A 14,645-nucleotide genomic window follows, 5' to 3' on the forward strand; every position below is an offset into this window, starting at 1 on the left:
CTAATGGTCATATTTCCTACAAAAACCAGACATAAACCCACAGTTTTGATAATATCTCCTAGACTCCACTTTTGCCACTTCCATCCTTATTTATAAGGCTTATATCCTCCAAAATATCATAACTAAATGCTCTGCTTTCATTCCAATGTGGATTCTTTGTTGCACAATCCATGGGCAATTTTTTTCACTCCACACTGGAAATACTTACTGTAAATTGGATACCCATTTCACCTGCAGGAATAACATCAGCATGAATACAGTTCTCTAATTCACAGCATTGGAGATCTGCTTTGATTCTTATAAAGTAAGTTTCCTTGTGTGCATAAAGGCTGCAAAACTGATCAGAAGTGTGAGTGAAAGTTTTCTCACTACTCTGACACTGCTAATAATGGTTTACATGGCATATATTGGAATTTTATTTCAAATCTCCTCTTGTTCATGGCCAGAGTTTTGTGTCTTCACTGAAGACAGGGACTTTAGCTACACACTGAATCACTGACAACAATAAGATAATTTATACACACAGTTAGAAACCTTTTACAAAGGCTCATTTAGTTGCTATGGGGAAAGACAAGGACTGCTGTATTGACTCAGACCAAAGATCCACCAACTCAATAGCTCAATATCCTGTCTCCTGCAGTGCTCAACAGCAGACTCTTATCAATGAACAGAGGTAGGAAAACGTGTCTTTTCCTAGAACACTCTTGCAGCCTGCAAGATCAGAATGGCTTTGAACCACAGGCTGTTTTTCTGAAGTTGACACTTCATTTTTAAAAATGCTTTCTCATCAGAGGATGATGCACAGTAAAATTCAATTACAGACATAGTAGAGATGGCAAAAATTAGTCCATTATATCAGCTGTTTATTAAAGAATATTTTTCAATTTAAATTCTCAGCTCAGAAGAAAATTTCTGAATTACGCTGGAGCAATTTGTCTTATTTTCTCATTCCCTCAGGAAAAGAAGAGGGAAGTGGTTTGATTGCCATGGATTGTCTAACAACCTTGCACATTTTCTCTTTGCTCAGGACGGTTAAGAGATTACAGCAGACAGAAAGGAGCCTGACGTACATGCAGTCTTTTTTAATATCATCTATTCAGCAAAGAATAATTTAGAGAGAAAAGGGCTAGGTCTTACACTGCATGCTGACATCAATACAAGAAAGCAGATTGATCTTGACATGATTAAGCCAGAGCTTCAAGAAAGATGGTAACTTGATATCCAATTGATATTTGGATTTTCTGTTATTGGTAGAGATCATCATTCAAAAAAGGTAATATGCTGGACCCTTCCTGAGGCTGCTGCAAAATGGAGAGTGCTGCAAAAAGGATGCAACAGGAAAGAGCAGGCAATAGCAGCAATAGTGAACAATAGCAATAGTTCTTGTAATAGCAGCAGGAACTCAGGAAAGAAATTATGGAGGCAAGTGCCTGCAGCAACACCTGTACTCTGGACAGTGTGTTGCAAGGCAAGGATAAATACATGCATATCAATTATAGTATGCAGGACAGAAGACTTGTGCAACTTTTCTCCTAGAGCTCCAGTTCCCTCTGGAGATCCTAAGTTTTGTCCCCTGGTCTGTCTGATGCCAAGCTGCATTACTGTTTGATAGGACCATAGAATGCACACACCTGGTTCCAAACCCCCCATCAGTGAGCAAGGGATATCCTCAACTCTGTCAGGTTGCTCAGAGCCCCATCACACCTGACCTTGAATGTTTCCTGGGATGAGGCATCTGCCACCTCTCAGAGCAATCTATTTCAGAGTTTCACCACCCCCATCATAAAAAAGTTCTTGTACTTAGTCTGAATCTACCTTCTCCTAGTCCTACTGCTACAAGCCTACTAAAAAGTCCATCTCCATCTTTCTTGTAAGCCCTCTTTACTGAAAAGCTGCAAACAAGTGCTCCCAGAGCCTTCTCTGTGTCCTAGGAGAGGTGCTTCAGCCTTCTGATCATCTCTGTGGCACTCCTCTGGACCCACTCTAACAGGTCCATGTCTTTCCTGTACTGAGGAACTGTACTACAGTGCTGCACACAGCACTGTAGGGTCTCACAAGGGCAGAGGAGCAGGGGAGAATCCCCTCCCTCACCCTGCTACTTCTGACACAGGATATGTCTGTCTCTCTGGGCTGTGAGTGCACACTGATGGTTCATGTCCAGCATTTCCACCACAAGTATCCTCAAGTCCCCCTTGGCAGGCTGCTCTCAATGATTAATTGGTCTTTCTTGTTGTTGTTGTTTTGGAAATAACAAAATATGGTAAGGTGGCTTGAGGGATTGCAAACTGGAGCAGTAAAAACTGCAAATGCTACGAAGCTGCTCTCAGCAAAAATTCACGATTGGGATAATGGAGTCAGGACCTGTATGCCAAGCCATAAAAAACTCACTGGCCAGGTAAGTAATAAGTACATCTGTCTTGAGCCATTAGTGTGATTTAAACCAACCAGAGTGGCTCCTGTACCTGACTCATGATTCCTCTTCAAGACTCCCCATCATGGAATACAAACAAGAAATGTCTATGATTTTAATTTTCAACTCTCAGAGAAAAGCACAAATATGATGAATACCAAATTGCACCTGCTTTTTTCATAACTGTCTTCTTTTTTCTTAGATTTCAATTAAGTCATGGAATACCTTGGGTACTTCCTCATTTTTGCCCCTGTCTTCCTGTCCCTACTCTGCAAAGGGTCAGGAGGTTGATACTCACTGTAAAGAAGTACTAGATGATTTTGAAATTTTCATGCCACTCTCAGCCATCTCAATGGCCAGTTTTATCTCCATCTTTTTGTACAATGACACAAGGCTGGACTTGGGCTGGTGCTCCCGAATTAGAATCTTCTTCAAATACTTATTGTCAAACTTCTTAAATCTGCAAAAGAGATACCCAAATCAAAGTGTAGAAAGGGAAATATGCTTTCATTTCTGTAGTACAAGCTGATCTTTATTCAAATGTATATATTTGCAATTCAGTGGTGGAAACTGAATACAAATTAGAGGCACCTGTGGACTCCTGAAGGCCTGGTGAGCAGAGACCTTTAGGCGGATATTTGGCATAGTCTACGGGTCCACAGAGATTGCAGGGCCCGCTAGACAAAAGAAAGAAACAAGCTGCAATCAAAGCAAAAAAGAGGGCTGTGTGTATGTTTGCATATTACACTGCCACATTTGTCAGAAAAGAATACGGCCAGTCTCCGTGCTTTTGTACAAATGTTGCATTATAGTAGGGCATAACAGCAGCAGCTGCTCTTACTGTAATCCTGGCCTATTCAGCCAGCCACCAATGAGGCTCTAAGTGGCCCAGCAGTTACAGTAGTTAGGGCCCATTACACTGCTGATAATTTTGAATCCTAACAATTAGAGCAGAGAAAATACATTTCTTTGTATTCTGAATAACAGACAAATTGAAAGGACCCCAAAATACTATGTGCTTGCATGCTGCAGATTGTAAAATATCGCTAATGTGTGGCATAATTTGAATGTGAATGTGTGTGGGTGCCTTGGAACAGGTACATGCTTTCAGGAAGACATTTAGCAGAACAACAGCAGATCTTCAGCAGAGCAACAGTTCTGTTTCTTTCAAAGGAACAGTTTACCACAGCAAGGTAAGGTCCTCCATGATGCTGGGAAAAGCACTACAGGATTTGTGTCTTTTTTTCTTTTGCAAAGGCCATTTCTTATTCATTAACAGCAGAGGTAGATACACAAATGTTTGCACTGGGATTAGAGCTCTTTATGTTTTCCTGTGTAACAGAAAGCCTCCTGGATTGTCATTGCTTAGGTAATTAATTCTGATACACAACTTTAGACTTGCAAACAAAAGTTCAGGGAATACTTTTTAATACAATCTTCTTACATTAAATGTCTTCAGACATAGTGTATTTTTGAATCTGTCTGTGAACCAAAACACTGCATTTATGGCTAGTTTGGGCAAAATTCTCTTTTCAGAGCTATCAGGTAGGTGTGAGACAAAGGGATAGCATTTGATCACAGATTTGTGTAAATGCAGCTATTTCAATGGATTTACTGCTCCAACAGAGCAGTAAATCCATGTTCAGTTTATTGACTGCGCAGAAAATGGTGTGGTCCCAGAAGATGGATGTCCTAAAGCTGTCTCTTTATTGTCAGAGCCAATAAGACATTTTAGTTTCTGGATGTTCCCTAGTACATTATATCATTACTCCCCATTGTCATAAGAATTGGATGCAAACTAGTCGCCTTCTTCCCACTTTTAATTCCCAGTTCCCATAGGGAGAAACCTTCCATATGGAAGGACTTGCCATAAGTCCCAAGAGACACCCTTGGCTGGATTATTGGAGTCCAGTACTGAAAGGTCAGACATGATTCCAGCACAGAATCCTGCACAGGCATAACTAGGGATAACTTTTAGCCCACGGCATAAGATGTTTGGGGGAAAGAAAAATTGGTCTTTTCCCTACTTCCCTTCACATGCTGTGATGGTGGCCAACATGTCCACAGGACTCCCTTAGGGAAAAGGTATAGGGAACAGCAGACCCATCTCTTCTGGGCAGAGCTTGGAAGAGCCAAAAAACTTCACAAAAACACCTCTTCCTGCTTACAGAAGAGGCAATGCAGGCCCTGCATTTCTGACTAAAGCTTGGCTTGACAGTATCTGCTTATGCTACTGCCTATTTAAATTCAAACATTCCCTTCAGCATTCTTATTTTAGACATTACTGAATGCAAAAACCTGTAAGGACAGGTGACTAATTATTACAGATTCTCTACTACCAGCAAGGGATCCTGTTTGCTGTGGAGGCTCACAGCAAAAGTCAGTGCAGCACTGATGCTATGTGTAGCTTATGCTCTAAATCCAGAGTTAAAGAAGCATTTCCTGGGATCTTAAATTTATACCAAGGGTATGCACAGGCTGATGTCACAGTAGGAGCTCCCATGCTATGTTTTTCTTTCTGAAGGCTTATTTTCTGCTTGTGCAGATCCAATTTAGCAGGCAATGTATGAGCATTGCACTCTCAAGAGTCAGTGGTTACTCAGGAGTTCAGTTTGTAAAAAGAGATACAGCACATGACCCCAGCATTTTTATTTCCTATTTTATTAACTTACTATATTTTACACAATGGATGGATTATTTTATTTTATTAGACTGCAATAAGAGATACTTACTTATCTCTCAGCTGATAATGACTCCAATGTCCACATATGTCTTCAATACCAGCCTTCAAGTGATCCATCAACTATAGAAAAAAACATGGAAACATTTTAAGTGGTCATTATGGAAAAAGAATCTTATCACAAATATGCACTTACTAACAGGATTTTGTGACTCATTTTTTTTTATCGGAGCATGTAAGTTAATTCTGAAAGCACTTACATTTCTCTAAAAATCAAGGCAAAGATGCCACTGTGGGAGCTTGGCTGCAGTGGCAGTGTTTCGATAAAGGCAAAAAATTGTCTGGTCCTTTTTGTCTACCGAATCCAAAATATAAATTCTTGGTTCTCTCAAGCAAGTTTCCCCTCCTCATGTGAGACCTTCCTAGGAGAGGCACAGGGCCACATGTCAACACCTTCACCTTGGCTGGTAAGATCTCTGAGGTTTTGCAGAATGACATGAGAGTGGTCACTGCTAACTACTGTTGCTTACAGTCATTTTTTGTGCCTTTCTAACATTATAGAGACTAAAAAAGGCCAATTCTTACAGACATATTGTCATAAGGGGTGGTTTTAAATGCAAATTCTCTCCAAGGTTAAGTGTAAATGTTCAAATTAAGAATTAAATTCACTTTAAATTCAAAAGCAGTTGTGATGCTCTAATTTTGCTAATGTCTCTGCGTGTGCTTCATTTCAAAGCACAGTGTTGCTGTTAATTTCAAACCTATTCCCTATTGTGAAATGAAAGAATTTACATACCTTTACTAGACAATTGTTAAGTCAGATTGAGCAACTTTCTGTTATTTTATTTAATAGCAATTTGAGAGCTGAAGTAAATGTTTGAGAGGAGAAAAGAACATAACTCAGAATAACTTGAAACTAAGTTTGTAGTCCAATGGTCCAACTCAGTTCAATAAATCTGGATTAAAGACTTTTAAGGTTTCAGCATGTCTAGAATCATTCAAAAAATGGCAACAAAGGTATCTGGCTAATCCAGCTAAGAAGGATGGCTAACGCATTTTGTAAAAATTTCATTTCTGCTTCTGTCTTCCCATGGTCACAGTACCAATAAATAATGGACCTATTATGCCGTGACACTTGTGGAATGATAATAAAATATGATAATAAATATGAATATAAATGAGATGCAATATTTTAGAAAATTATGCTTAGAGTTACCTCCATATATTCTTAAAAGCACTGAGTGTCCAAATCCACTGAATGCCAGGTTTGCAAGTGCCTCCCTTTTTCTGGCTCTTTTAGGATACCTGTTCTTTTCTTTTTTGGGATTCCCATTACCGATATAAAAACTTACTCGCACGTGAATTTCTTCATTGATAGATTCCTTTTTGTTCGTCTTTTTAACATCCAGATATCTGACCAATGGTCCAATTGTGATTCCCTGCATTTGGAATAATGAGTTGAATTGTTAATTATCTTTTAGGCAAAAATAGAAGCAAAGAAAAATAGCAGGGATAATTTTAATCAGTTAGGAAAGCTGTGTCTTAGCACAGAAATTAACCATTATGTGTATTGAGAGCTACAGAAGAGAATTAAAAATCGAAAACTTTTTTAAAGAGGGCTTTTTAAGTGAGATTCTATTTATTGGCATATTCTAATTATATAAATCAACTGACTCATTGGCAATCGTCTTCAAAAGAGGACTCATTTGAAAGAAAACATTATCTTTGCATGGTCTTGAAATCTTGAAATCGTTTATTTCAACATTTTCAGACTTAAACATTCCAGGGGTTTTTCACTTAGAAACAGTTTTCAGTTTTTCCCATTTTTTTACAGCACTGCTACAGAAAACCATTTTAAAAAGGGAAACAGCAATAAATTGGGTTTTTTTCTGAAATGTTCTGGTGGAACCAAAGGACCTTACTTATCACAAGTGCATAGTGCCCCACTGGCACCCAAGAGGATCTGAGACCTTGGTATTGGAAAATACAAAATATGGGCTGCAATTTCTCTACAGGTTTCAGTTCTTCCAGGTACAGCGGTAAGCCAGGTGAAATAACTAAAGTAGACACATGTACTTACAAATGTGACTTATTCACTTTATTTATTTTTTTTTTAATACTCTTTTACAATGGATTTCAAAATATTTGTATTTAGTCTCCAAGACAGACAAGGATAAAAGTATAAAATTAAAAATCTGTCACAGAACAGACATATTTTTTTCTGGTCATTTTGAGTTACATCACTAAAAAAGAATGAATCAGTGCTGGAATCTAAAGTTAAAATACTTGAATTGGAAGCACCAGGAAATGCATGTGGAATGAACATAAGCAATTTTGGACACCAAGTGCCCTCTGTCCTGAATATTTTAGAAGATACATGTTTTCAATACAGAGTTTTTGTATTACCTAAAAGCCCTAAAAAGGCTAATTACATAGTGTAGTGCTAAATCTGTCTCTGAAATGCAATAACATGTCCTAGCCTAAGAGTGAATTCAATGCAATTGTCACTATGAAGCTTTCATACAAAAGGCTTCTCTTATACGAAAGTTATCCATTAAGAAACACACGTACTTGGATGAAGACAGTGAAATATATAACCACAAGAGTCGCAGTGATGAATAGATTTTTTCTGGGGAAAAGATTCACTGGAAGCAAGAATGCAAGAGAAAAGCTGCTGGCACCTCGGAGGCCACTATAAGAAATAATGAGCTGGTCTTTGAAGGTGAAAGGATATGTTCGGAACTTGTTACTGATGTAGAAGAGAGCAAATACACCTAGGAAGGGAAAAAAAAAAATCACAGCTATTATTAATCAAGGAGAAAAAAGAAAATATTAAATATTAAAAGCAAAACAATGTCTTGGGGAACTGTTGACAGCCCATGGTGTTTTTTTCAAGTTTGGTTTCTTGTAGCTTCTCTTTGACCAATTGCTAAACTTGGCTTGTGTGAAATATCTCCTGTAAAATATTATGGTTCCTAACAGTTTCAGGATTTAAATTCATTAACACAGTTTAGAAGGGAGATTAGGTGAAAATATTTACTTCCTACATTTACACTGCATAGTTTTCTCCAAAGTGTTCTGGAGAAAAGAAAAACAACTGGATGAGAGCTTTCCCTGTGTTCCTTGTAATGTTTCCTGCTTTCTGCACAATATCTGCCTAAAGTGTTTGAACAGTGCTTTACCAACAAGTCCTGTGGACAGGCTCACTCAAAGACAAAGAGTAATAACATTTTAATTTTTAATCCTTGGGCTTATTGTGTCTCTATTCTTTGTTTATTTCTCAAATTTCATTTTACTTTTAATAAAATTTAAAATTAATAAGACAAATTGTGGCTGTGTAAGGACTGCAACTTGTCTTTACAGTGTACTTTTAGCAATTTGTTCGATTCACTCAATCTTCTTCATCTTCCATAAGAAATACATATCCTACGTTTTATGTGGAAACTTAAATTACTGGCATAAAAGTGGACAAATGCTGATAATTACTGTGTTATTTTACACAGCTGTCACTGATACACTCAGATTATTAGAGGCAAAGCCAGTATCCTTTTATCTATGTTGTCAGATACCACTTTAGGCAAGAGCTTTTTTGGCTACTTATAACTATGCTAGACATCAAGTACTCAGACTAAAACAGCCTATGTGAGGTATCACCCTCAGGCCACTTCTCTTTACTTTATTCAAGCTTCAGAGAAAATTATGAAATCATTTTAACACACAAATTTAGCAGAAAATATTTTGGCCTTCCTCTGGAAAGCTCTAGCACTCCCCTTGGTGTCTGAGAGAAGAATGGACATGTGGCTGGAAAACAGCTTTTATATCAGGAGAGCACTCCCGATTTCTGTCTTAATTGGAAGGATATTTCAAAATGGATAGCAAACCTTTAAAAATTTAGAGGCCATGCCTGGTCCAGATATAACAAGAAAATATGTAATTATTTTGCTACCACCTCCAGAGCACCAACCACCTGCCTTCTTAATCCTTCTCTCTTTTCAGCATTATTTTCACCCCATCCTGGAGATTAGGAGAGGATGAGGAACTGTGTCCCACAACCCATCTGACATTATCTACAAAGTGCCCTGCCCATGCTAGAGGAATCCCAGTCTCACAGGTAAGGCAGCAGGAGACCTTTGCAGGAATGGGACATATCATGTGCAAAAGTGGAGTAATTTCATATGGTCACTACTTTTTAGCTGTTTAAAATTTTAGTAGTAGCATAGTGCTGCCAGCCCACATGTGGTATAAGTCCCTGTTTGGTTATCCAGCAGTGCTAATTTTCACCTTCCCTCTTTTCCTTTGCCTCCAGCACTCCCAGCCCAGGACCTGCAGTGCTATAGAACTGCAAGTGTGACAATATATATTATTTAATTTGTAAGTTAATGACAGTGTGTGGTGAAATCATTGAGGTCCACTTACCCAAGGGGCACATAGCAAACTAAGATATAAACATCTCTATAATTGTAATCATGATTATATTTTAATTTTGCTTTAAAAAATTCCATTTGCACCTAAACATAACCTCTGTGCTTGGAAACGGGCATTCAGATTTGTGCGGGCTTTCTTCCCCTTTTTCTCTGCGCGTAGATTTCTGAAATTTGCTTGTCACTAACATAAGCCTAGTAAATTTGTTGTTAAACCAGTTGTGCCAGTCCCCACAGACTTTTCTAACACAACTTTCTACCAAAGAGTTTTTCTCAGAGGTGCAGAGAAGGTTATCTGCAAAAGCTGACTTACTCAGTGTTCGCCAAATGAGGCAGAAGAGCAGAGTGAAGCAAATGAAGGCCCAGTTCCATTCATGGTTTTTCCCCACTGTAGACACTCCCATGAACACAAAAATCAGGGTCTCACTGATGCTGCTTAACATCTTCATGAAATATTTTATTGTGGTATAAGAATTCTGGGAAACATTCTCCTCCACGTATTTTTTCATTGTCACTGCACAAGCTGTCATCCTGTATCAAGCAAAACATCAGAGATCAGCCACAACCTGTTGTTCTTTTCAGTTAAGCACAACATCAGCTATCATTACCTCTGCTCTCCATCACCAGATTCCAACCTTCATCATAACAAGAAGCATTTTATTTCTGCAGTAATGTCAGCTATTTCATTAGATAAAAAAGCGTTTTCATTCAGGTTTACAAATCTGTTTTACATACAGGATAAAGGAAGCAAACTAGTCAGCTTTTCTTACAAGGAAGTGAGGGTATCACATTCCAGTTCAAAGTCCATTTTATCCTGAATGCCTAACATGAATCCACCAACCACCAAATATTTGTCCCAAACAGCAGGCAGGTTGGTTTTGTACCAGCCTACAGGTGGATCAGGTAGAGAGACATAACCTGCCTCTTAGTGGTATTGTCCCTTGAGGTGACAGTGGCAGGTCACAGTAGTCCCACACCAGGGCCATAGCTCCCATGGCTCCATAGCTGGCTGGCAGATCAGCAGTGCCAGGGCAAGCTTCAGGACTCTCCCACCACAGCAGCCCATTGTGGCAGACCAGGAGAAAATGCAATTACAGAGGTGTCCTTCTCCCTTTAGTTACCTAGCGTGTAGGGAATGTGCCTGATGAAGCAAAGGGAAGTTTTCCACTTCTTCATGGTTAATGAAGACTAGAGCCTGTGTCAGAGGCATCAGCAGCCACCCAGCACAGATGCTGGTGACAATCACATGGAGCAGCAGTCTTTCATCAGCCCTACTGAAAGGGATTCCTTCTTCCCCTCAGCATTTTCCATAGGTAATACACAGATTGAATGCTATGCTCGTAACATATCCCAGCACCTATCTAGCTTCTACTGATTTTAGTCTCTGGGTGCTTCTTGTAATGATATTTTCCCAAACTTGTGAATTTGGAGAATGATGACTGTTCATTAAATAACCTTCCTCTAGTTTCAGTTCATTTAATTTCCACTGAAGAAATCTCAAGGGTATCCTGGTAGAGCTGAGTCATTTAGCATGTCCAAGGACACTCCAAGACAAGGCCATTAGGCATTAATGATTAATACTGTTGACTTTCAGATACACATTCATAATAGACTTTCATGAGCCAAGTGAAAAATGAATGAATCCTCAATAATTCAGAAAGGTGACAATAAGTTCCCATCTCTAAAACAAGCAATAATTTTCTTAATGAAGCAGTAAGAATAATAAATCCAAATTATATTAACATTCTTTTATCACTAATAATTTCAGAACTCTAATGAAAATAAGAAATGAAAGAGATAAAGAGCTATGTAGTCTAGTGCAAGGAATAGGTGAGGAAGCAGTATTTTGGGCAGTGCAGGTAGGCAAGGGTCCACATGGTGTTACTGTTCACTGCACAGTAGATCTAATCCTGCTCAACGAATGTTGCCAGTTACCTCGATCTGAGCATATGTGTCAGGTATACAAAACATAGTATAAGACTCATCTGCTTTGTCTAATTGCTAAAAATAATCTATATCCTGTCTAACTACTTGTTCAATATGTTTAAATATTCAAATACTGCTTCCCAGGGCCATCCTACAAAAGTTGTTTTTACCAAGGTAATTCTGCTCTGAAGCTGAAGAACCCAGGGTTCTTCAGCCTGGGGAAGAATAGGTTTCAGGAAAACCTCATTTCAATCTTTTGATTGTGTTTGAGTGTGTAACACATTTAAAAGAAGCCTATAAGAAAGATAAGAACAAACCTTTTAGTAGCACCTATTGCAATACAACAGGGGATAATAGTTTTAAACTAAAATATTCAGGTAGATTTAGACTAGATTTAAAGAAAAGCTTTTTTTACAATGGGAATGGTGCAGCACTGGAACAAGATGCCCAGGATGGTGATAGATGTCCACCCTGTGAAAACTGTCAAGGCCAGTTTGGATGGTGCTCTGAGCAACATGATCTAGCTGAAGATCTCCCTTCTCATTACGAGGGAATTGGACTAGATGCCCTTTAAATGTCCTTTCCAACACAAAACATTCTGTGATTCTATGAACTCAGAGCTTTACAAGCTGAGGTGTGTAAATGCACCTGTCTGGACATCAGCAGCCATATGCTTGTATTTGCTAAGTTTACACTGGTTTGTCCTCTCTAGAGGGAAGCTTTTTCTGGAACACAAGGACTTCCAAGACCCATCAGGAAAGCTCAGAGCCAGTAGGGGCTGTGCAAAACTGCTGCTACCCACCAGCTGTGCACTGAGCCTACAGCAGCCAGCAGCACCAGCTGGAGTGTTTAGAAACGTGAGGTCTCCATCTCTTTATGCTTTACCCCTCAGATGGGTTGTTTGGTGTGGTATCCTTGAAAGTAATTTGCCAGCAACTTTCTCTTTGAGTCTCTCACTTTCATCCCTATTCCTTCCTTTCTCTTCCAGCTCCTTTCCTGCTGCCATTCTCCTTCCTTCCCACAATGCTCATTCTTTCTGCATTTACCCCAGTCAAGAACCTATCAGCTATTCTCTCCACAGCAGTCACCCATGCCATCATACTTTGAGGAAGACGTCCCCAGCATTACAGCTGTATCAAGCTATCCTTACCACAAAAAAATATAACTGTCAATATTCACATACATGAACATAAGTATGCATGTGTAGGTGATGTCCTCTTCTGCCTGTTTTTTCCTAGTTTCAATCCCAGTGATGCTGTTCAAATGTAATATAATTCCAGTAAATTGTGTTAGGGCTGATGTTCACAAAGAACTCAGATGTGCATTCTCATGTTTTCCATACCCATCGCTTTATATCTCTCTTACAATCTGATAGTGAAGCTGCTTAGAAATAAATACAGATAAACTGGTACATTTTCAAATCATTCTCTCCTGTTGCTGATCTTATCAGAGACAGCAGACAGATGGTGGCAGCACTGGCCACTTTACCAGTACTTGCAGTACTTTTGACAAGACTCCTCAGTAGCATATCTGTGCCTACACTGACTGTGGGTTTGCTTTTCCTAGTTACCACTGCATTTTACAGATCTCTGAGAAGATGTGCACTGCCTCTCTAAGCCAGAGAATGAATGCTGGTGTTGTACCAATCTTGAGCAAACCACCAAAGAAAAAAAAAAAACCCAGTTCCTCAAAGTGGTCATCCAAAAAGCAGCAAGTAATACTCACGCCAAAATGCCAGAGATGTAAAGGGTTTCAGCAGACAAGTATGAGAGGTAGCTGAACATGAAGACCAGCAGGGGTTCGATTGAAGAGACGTTGTGGGTGAAACGAGTCATGAACGCTGAGACAAATCCAAATACAACACCAAACAAGACTCCTCCCAGCCCCACCACGAAGAAGCGAGCAAAGCCAGCAAAGATATCGATGGATTCAATTTCTTCATACCTGTGCATCTGGGTGAAGGCGATGAAGATGTTATATAAAACCTGCATGTGAAAATAAGAAGACAGCTGTTAGGCATCTTTCTGAACCTGGCAGGTTTACTCATTTCATAGGTGAAACTATGTGTGTGTGTTTAAATATCTGTGTATGCCAGATATTACTTTAGAGAGACCAGAAAAGTAACAATTGAAATCTCAACTGGTTCTTAACAAGTCCCAGAAATAAGAGTCTGTTAAGTGTCCTGAAAAAGAGAAAAAAAAAAAAAAAAGAAAAAGGGTAAATAGCTGTGAAATGGAAGTAAATTACTGGGGGACCACATGCCACTGAATAATAAACAAAAATACTCTTATTTTTGTTTGTTTGACAGTTAATTTAATTTTTGGTCTTTGTAGCAGAGGTTAAAAGCCCAGCCGGGCACCTTAAAAACCCCAGGCTCTACCTTCCATGTTCTTCTGACTCGGGCTGGGGCAGGGCAGGGACTGAGAATCACATATTTGATTCAAATCCCATTTAGTTTGTCTATAGGGTCAGTCAGTAGACTCGACAAACTTCATTAGATGGACATGGGACGTGTTTTTCGATAGTACCTGACATGTAAAAATCAGGGGGAAGGGAAGGGGAATAAGTAGCCTCACTTTCATATTGTCTCTAGCTAGACAATGGAGTTTTATGCCATTTAACCACCTTCCCAGACAACAATCTCAAAGTATGAACCAAATATTGTGAGACTGTAAACATTCTAAAGACCCTGCACGTATGCACGTTTTGACTAGAATGCTCAAAATTTAAAAAATTAAAAGAAAATATATTAGAAGAAAGATTCAATTTAGTGAAAATTATAATTTTATATGATGTATTATATAAATTGGTCTGTAAAGACAGTATCTTAGAGCAGAAAACTTTACCAAACTTCTATAATCAATAATATCTATTCTGCAGAAACTGTTAATGAAAAATTTTCAGAATATTCCACTTTCAGTCATCTTTCAGAAACAAGCAGAAAATTTCCAGAGTGTTGCAGTAATAAAAAGGCCTTAGAGTTTGCTGACAATCAGTTAATATTAAGTCCTGTCAGATTTGTTTAGTGAGTGTGTAACACATGAAAGTCACCTTTCAGTTTTGAAGAGAATTTGGGAAACAACTAGACACCAGCTCTCTGAAGCTGTTGCACTAAAACATTAGTTCAAAAACAATAAATAGACCAAAGTAATTTGCATTTTATGGTTTTCTTTGGTATTTCTTCTTCATCTAGCTAATTCCAGAATGT

General features: G+C 38.8%; 1 protein-coding gene across 2 annotated transcripts in view; it reads right to left on the bottom strand.

The window, feature by feature from the left end:
- Positions 1-14,645, bottom strand: part of SLC9A4 (solute carrier family 9 member A4) — a 31,236-nt gene that overhangs the window by 9,778 nt on the left and 6,813 nt on the right. For both annotated transcript variants that reach the window (XM_058849890.1, XM_058849899.1), the window contains exons 3-8: positions 13,163-13,422; positions 9,825-10,042; positions 7,662-7,864; positions 6,443-6,529; positions 5,143-5,213; positions 2,709-2,870 (exon numbers count right to left, since the gene is read on the bottom strand). In XM_058849890.1, coding sequence (XP_058705873.1) covers positions 2,709-2,870; positions 5,143-5,213; positions 6,443-6,529; positions 7,662-7,864; positions 9,825-10,042; positions 13,163-13,422 — 1,001 coding nt within the window. The remainder of the gene's footprint in view (positions 1-2,708; positions 2,871-5,142; positions 5,214-6,442; positions 6,530-7,661; positions 7,865-9,824; positions 10,043-13,162; positions 13,423-14,645) is intronic.

This window comes from Poecile atricapillus, chromosome 1 (assembly GCF_030490865.1).
Source record: "Poecile atricapillus isolate bPoeAtr1 chromosome 1, bPoeAtr1.hap1, whole genome shotgun sequence".
Lineage (NCBI taxonomy): Eukaryota > Metazoa > Chordata > Aves > Passeriformes > Paridae > Poecile > Poecile atricapillus.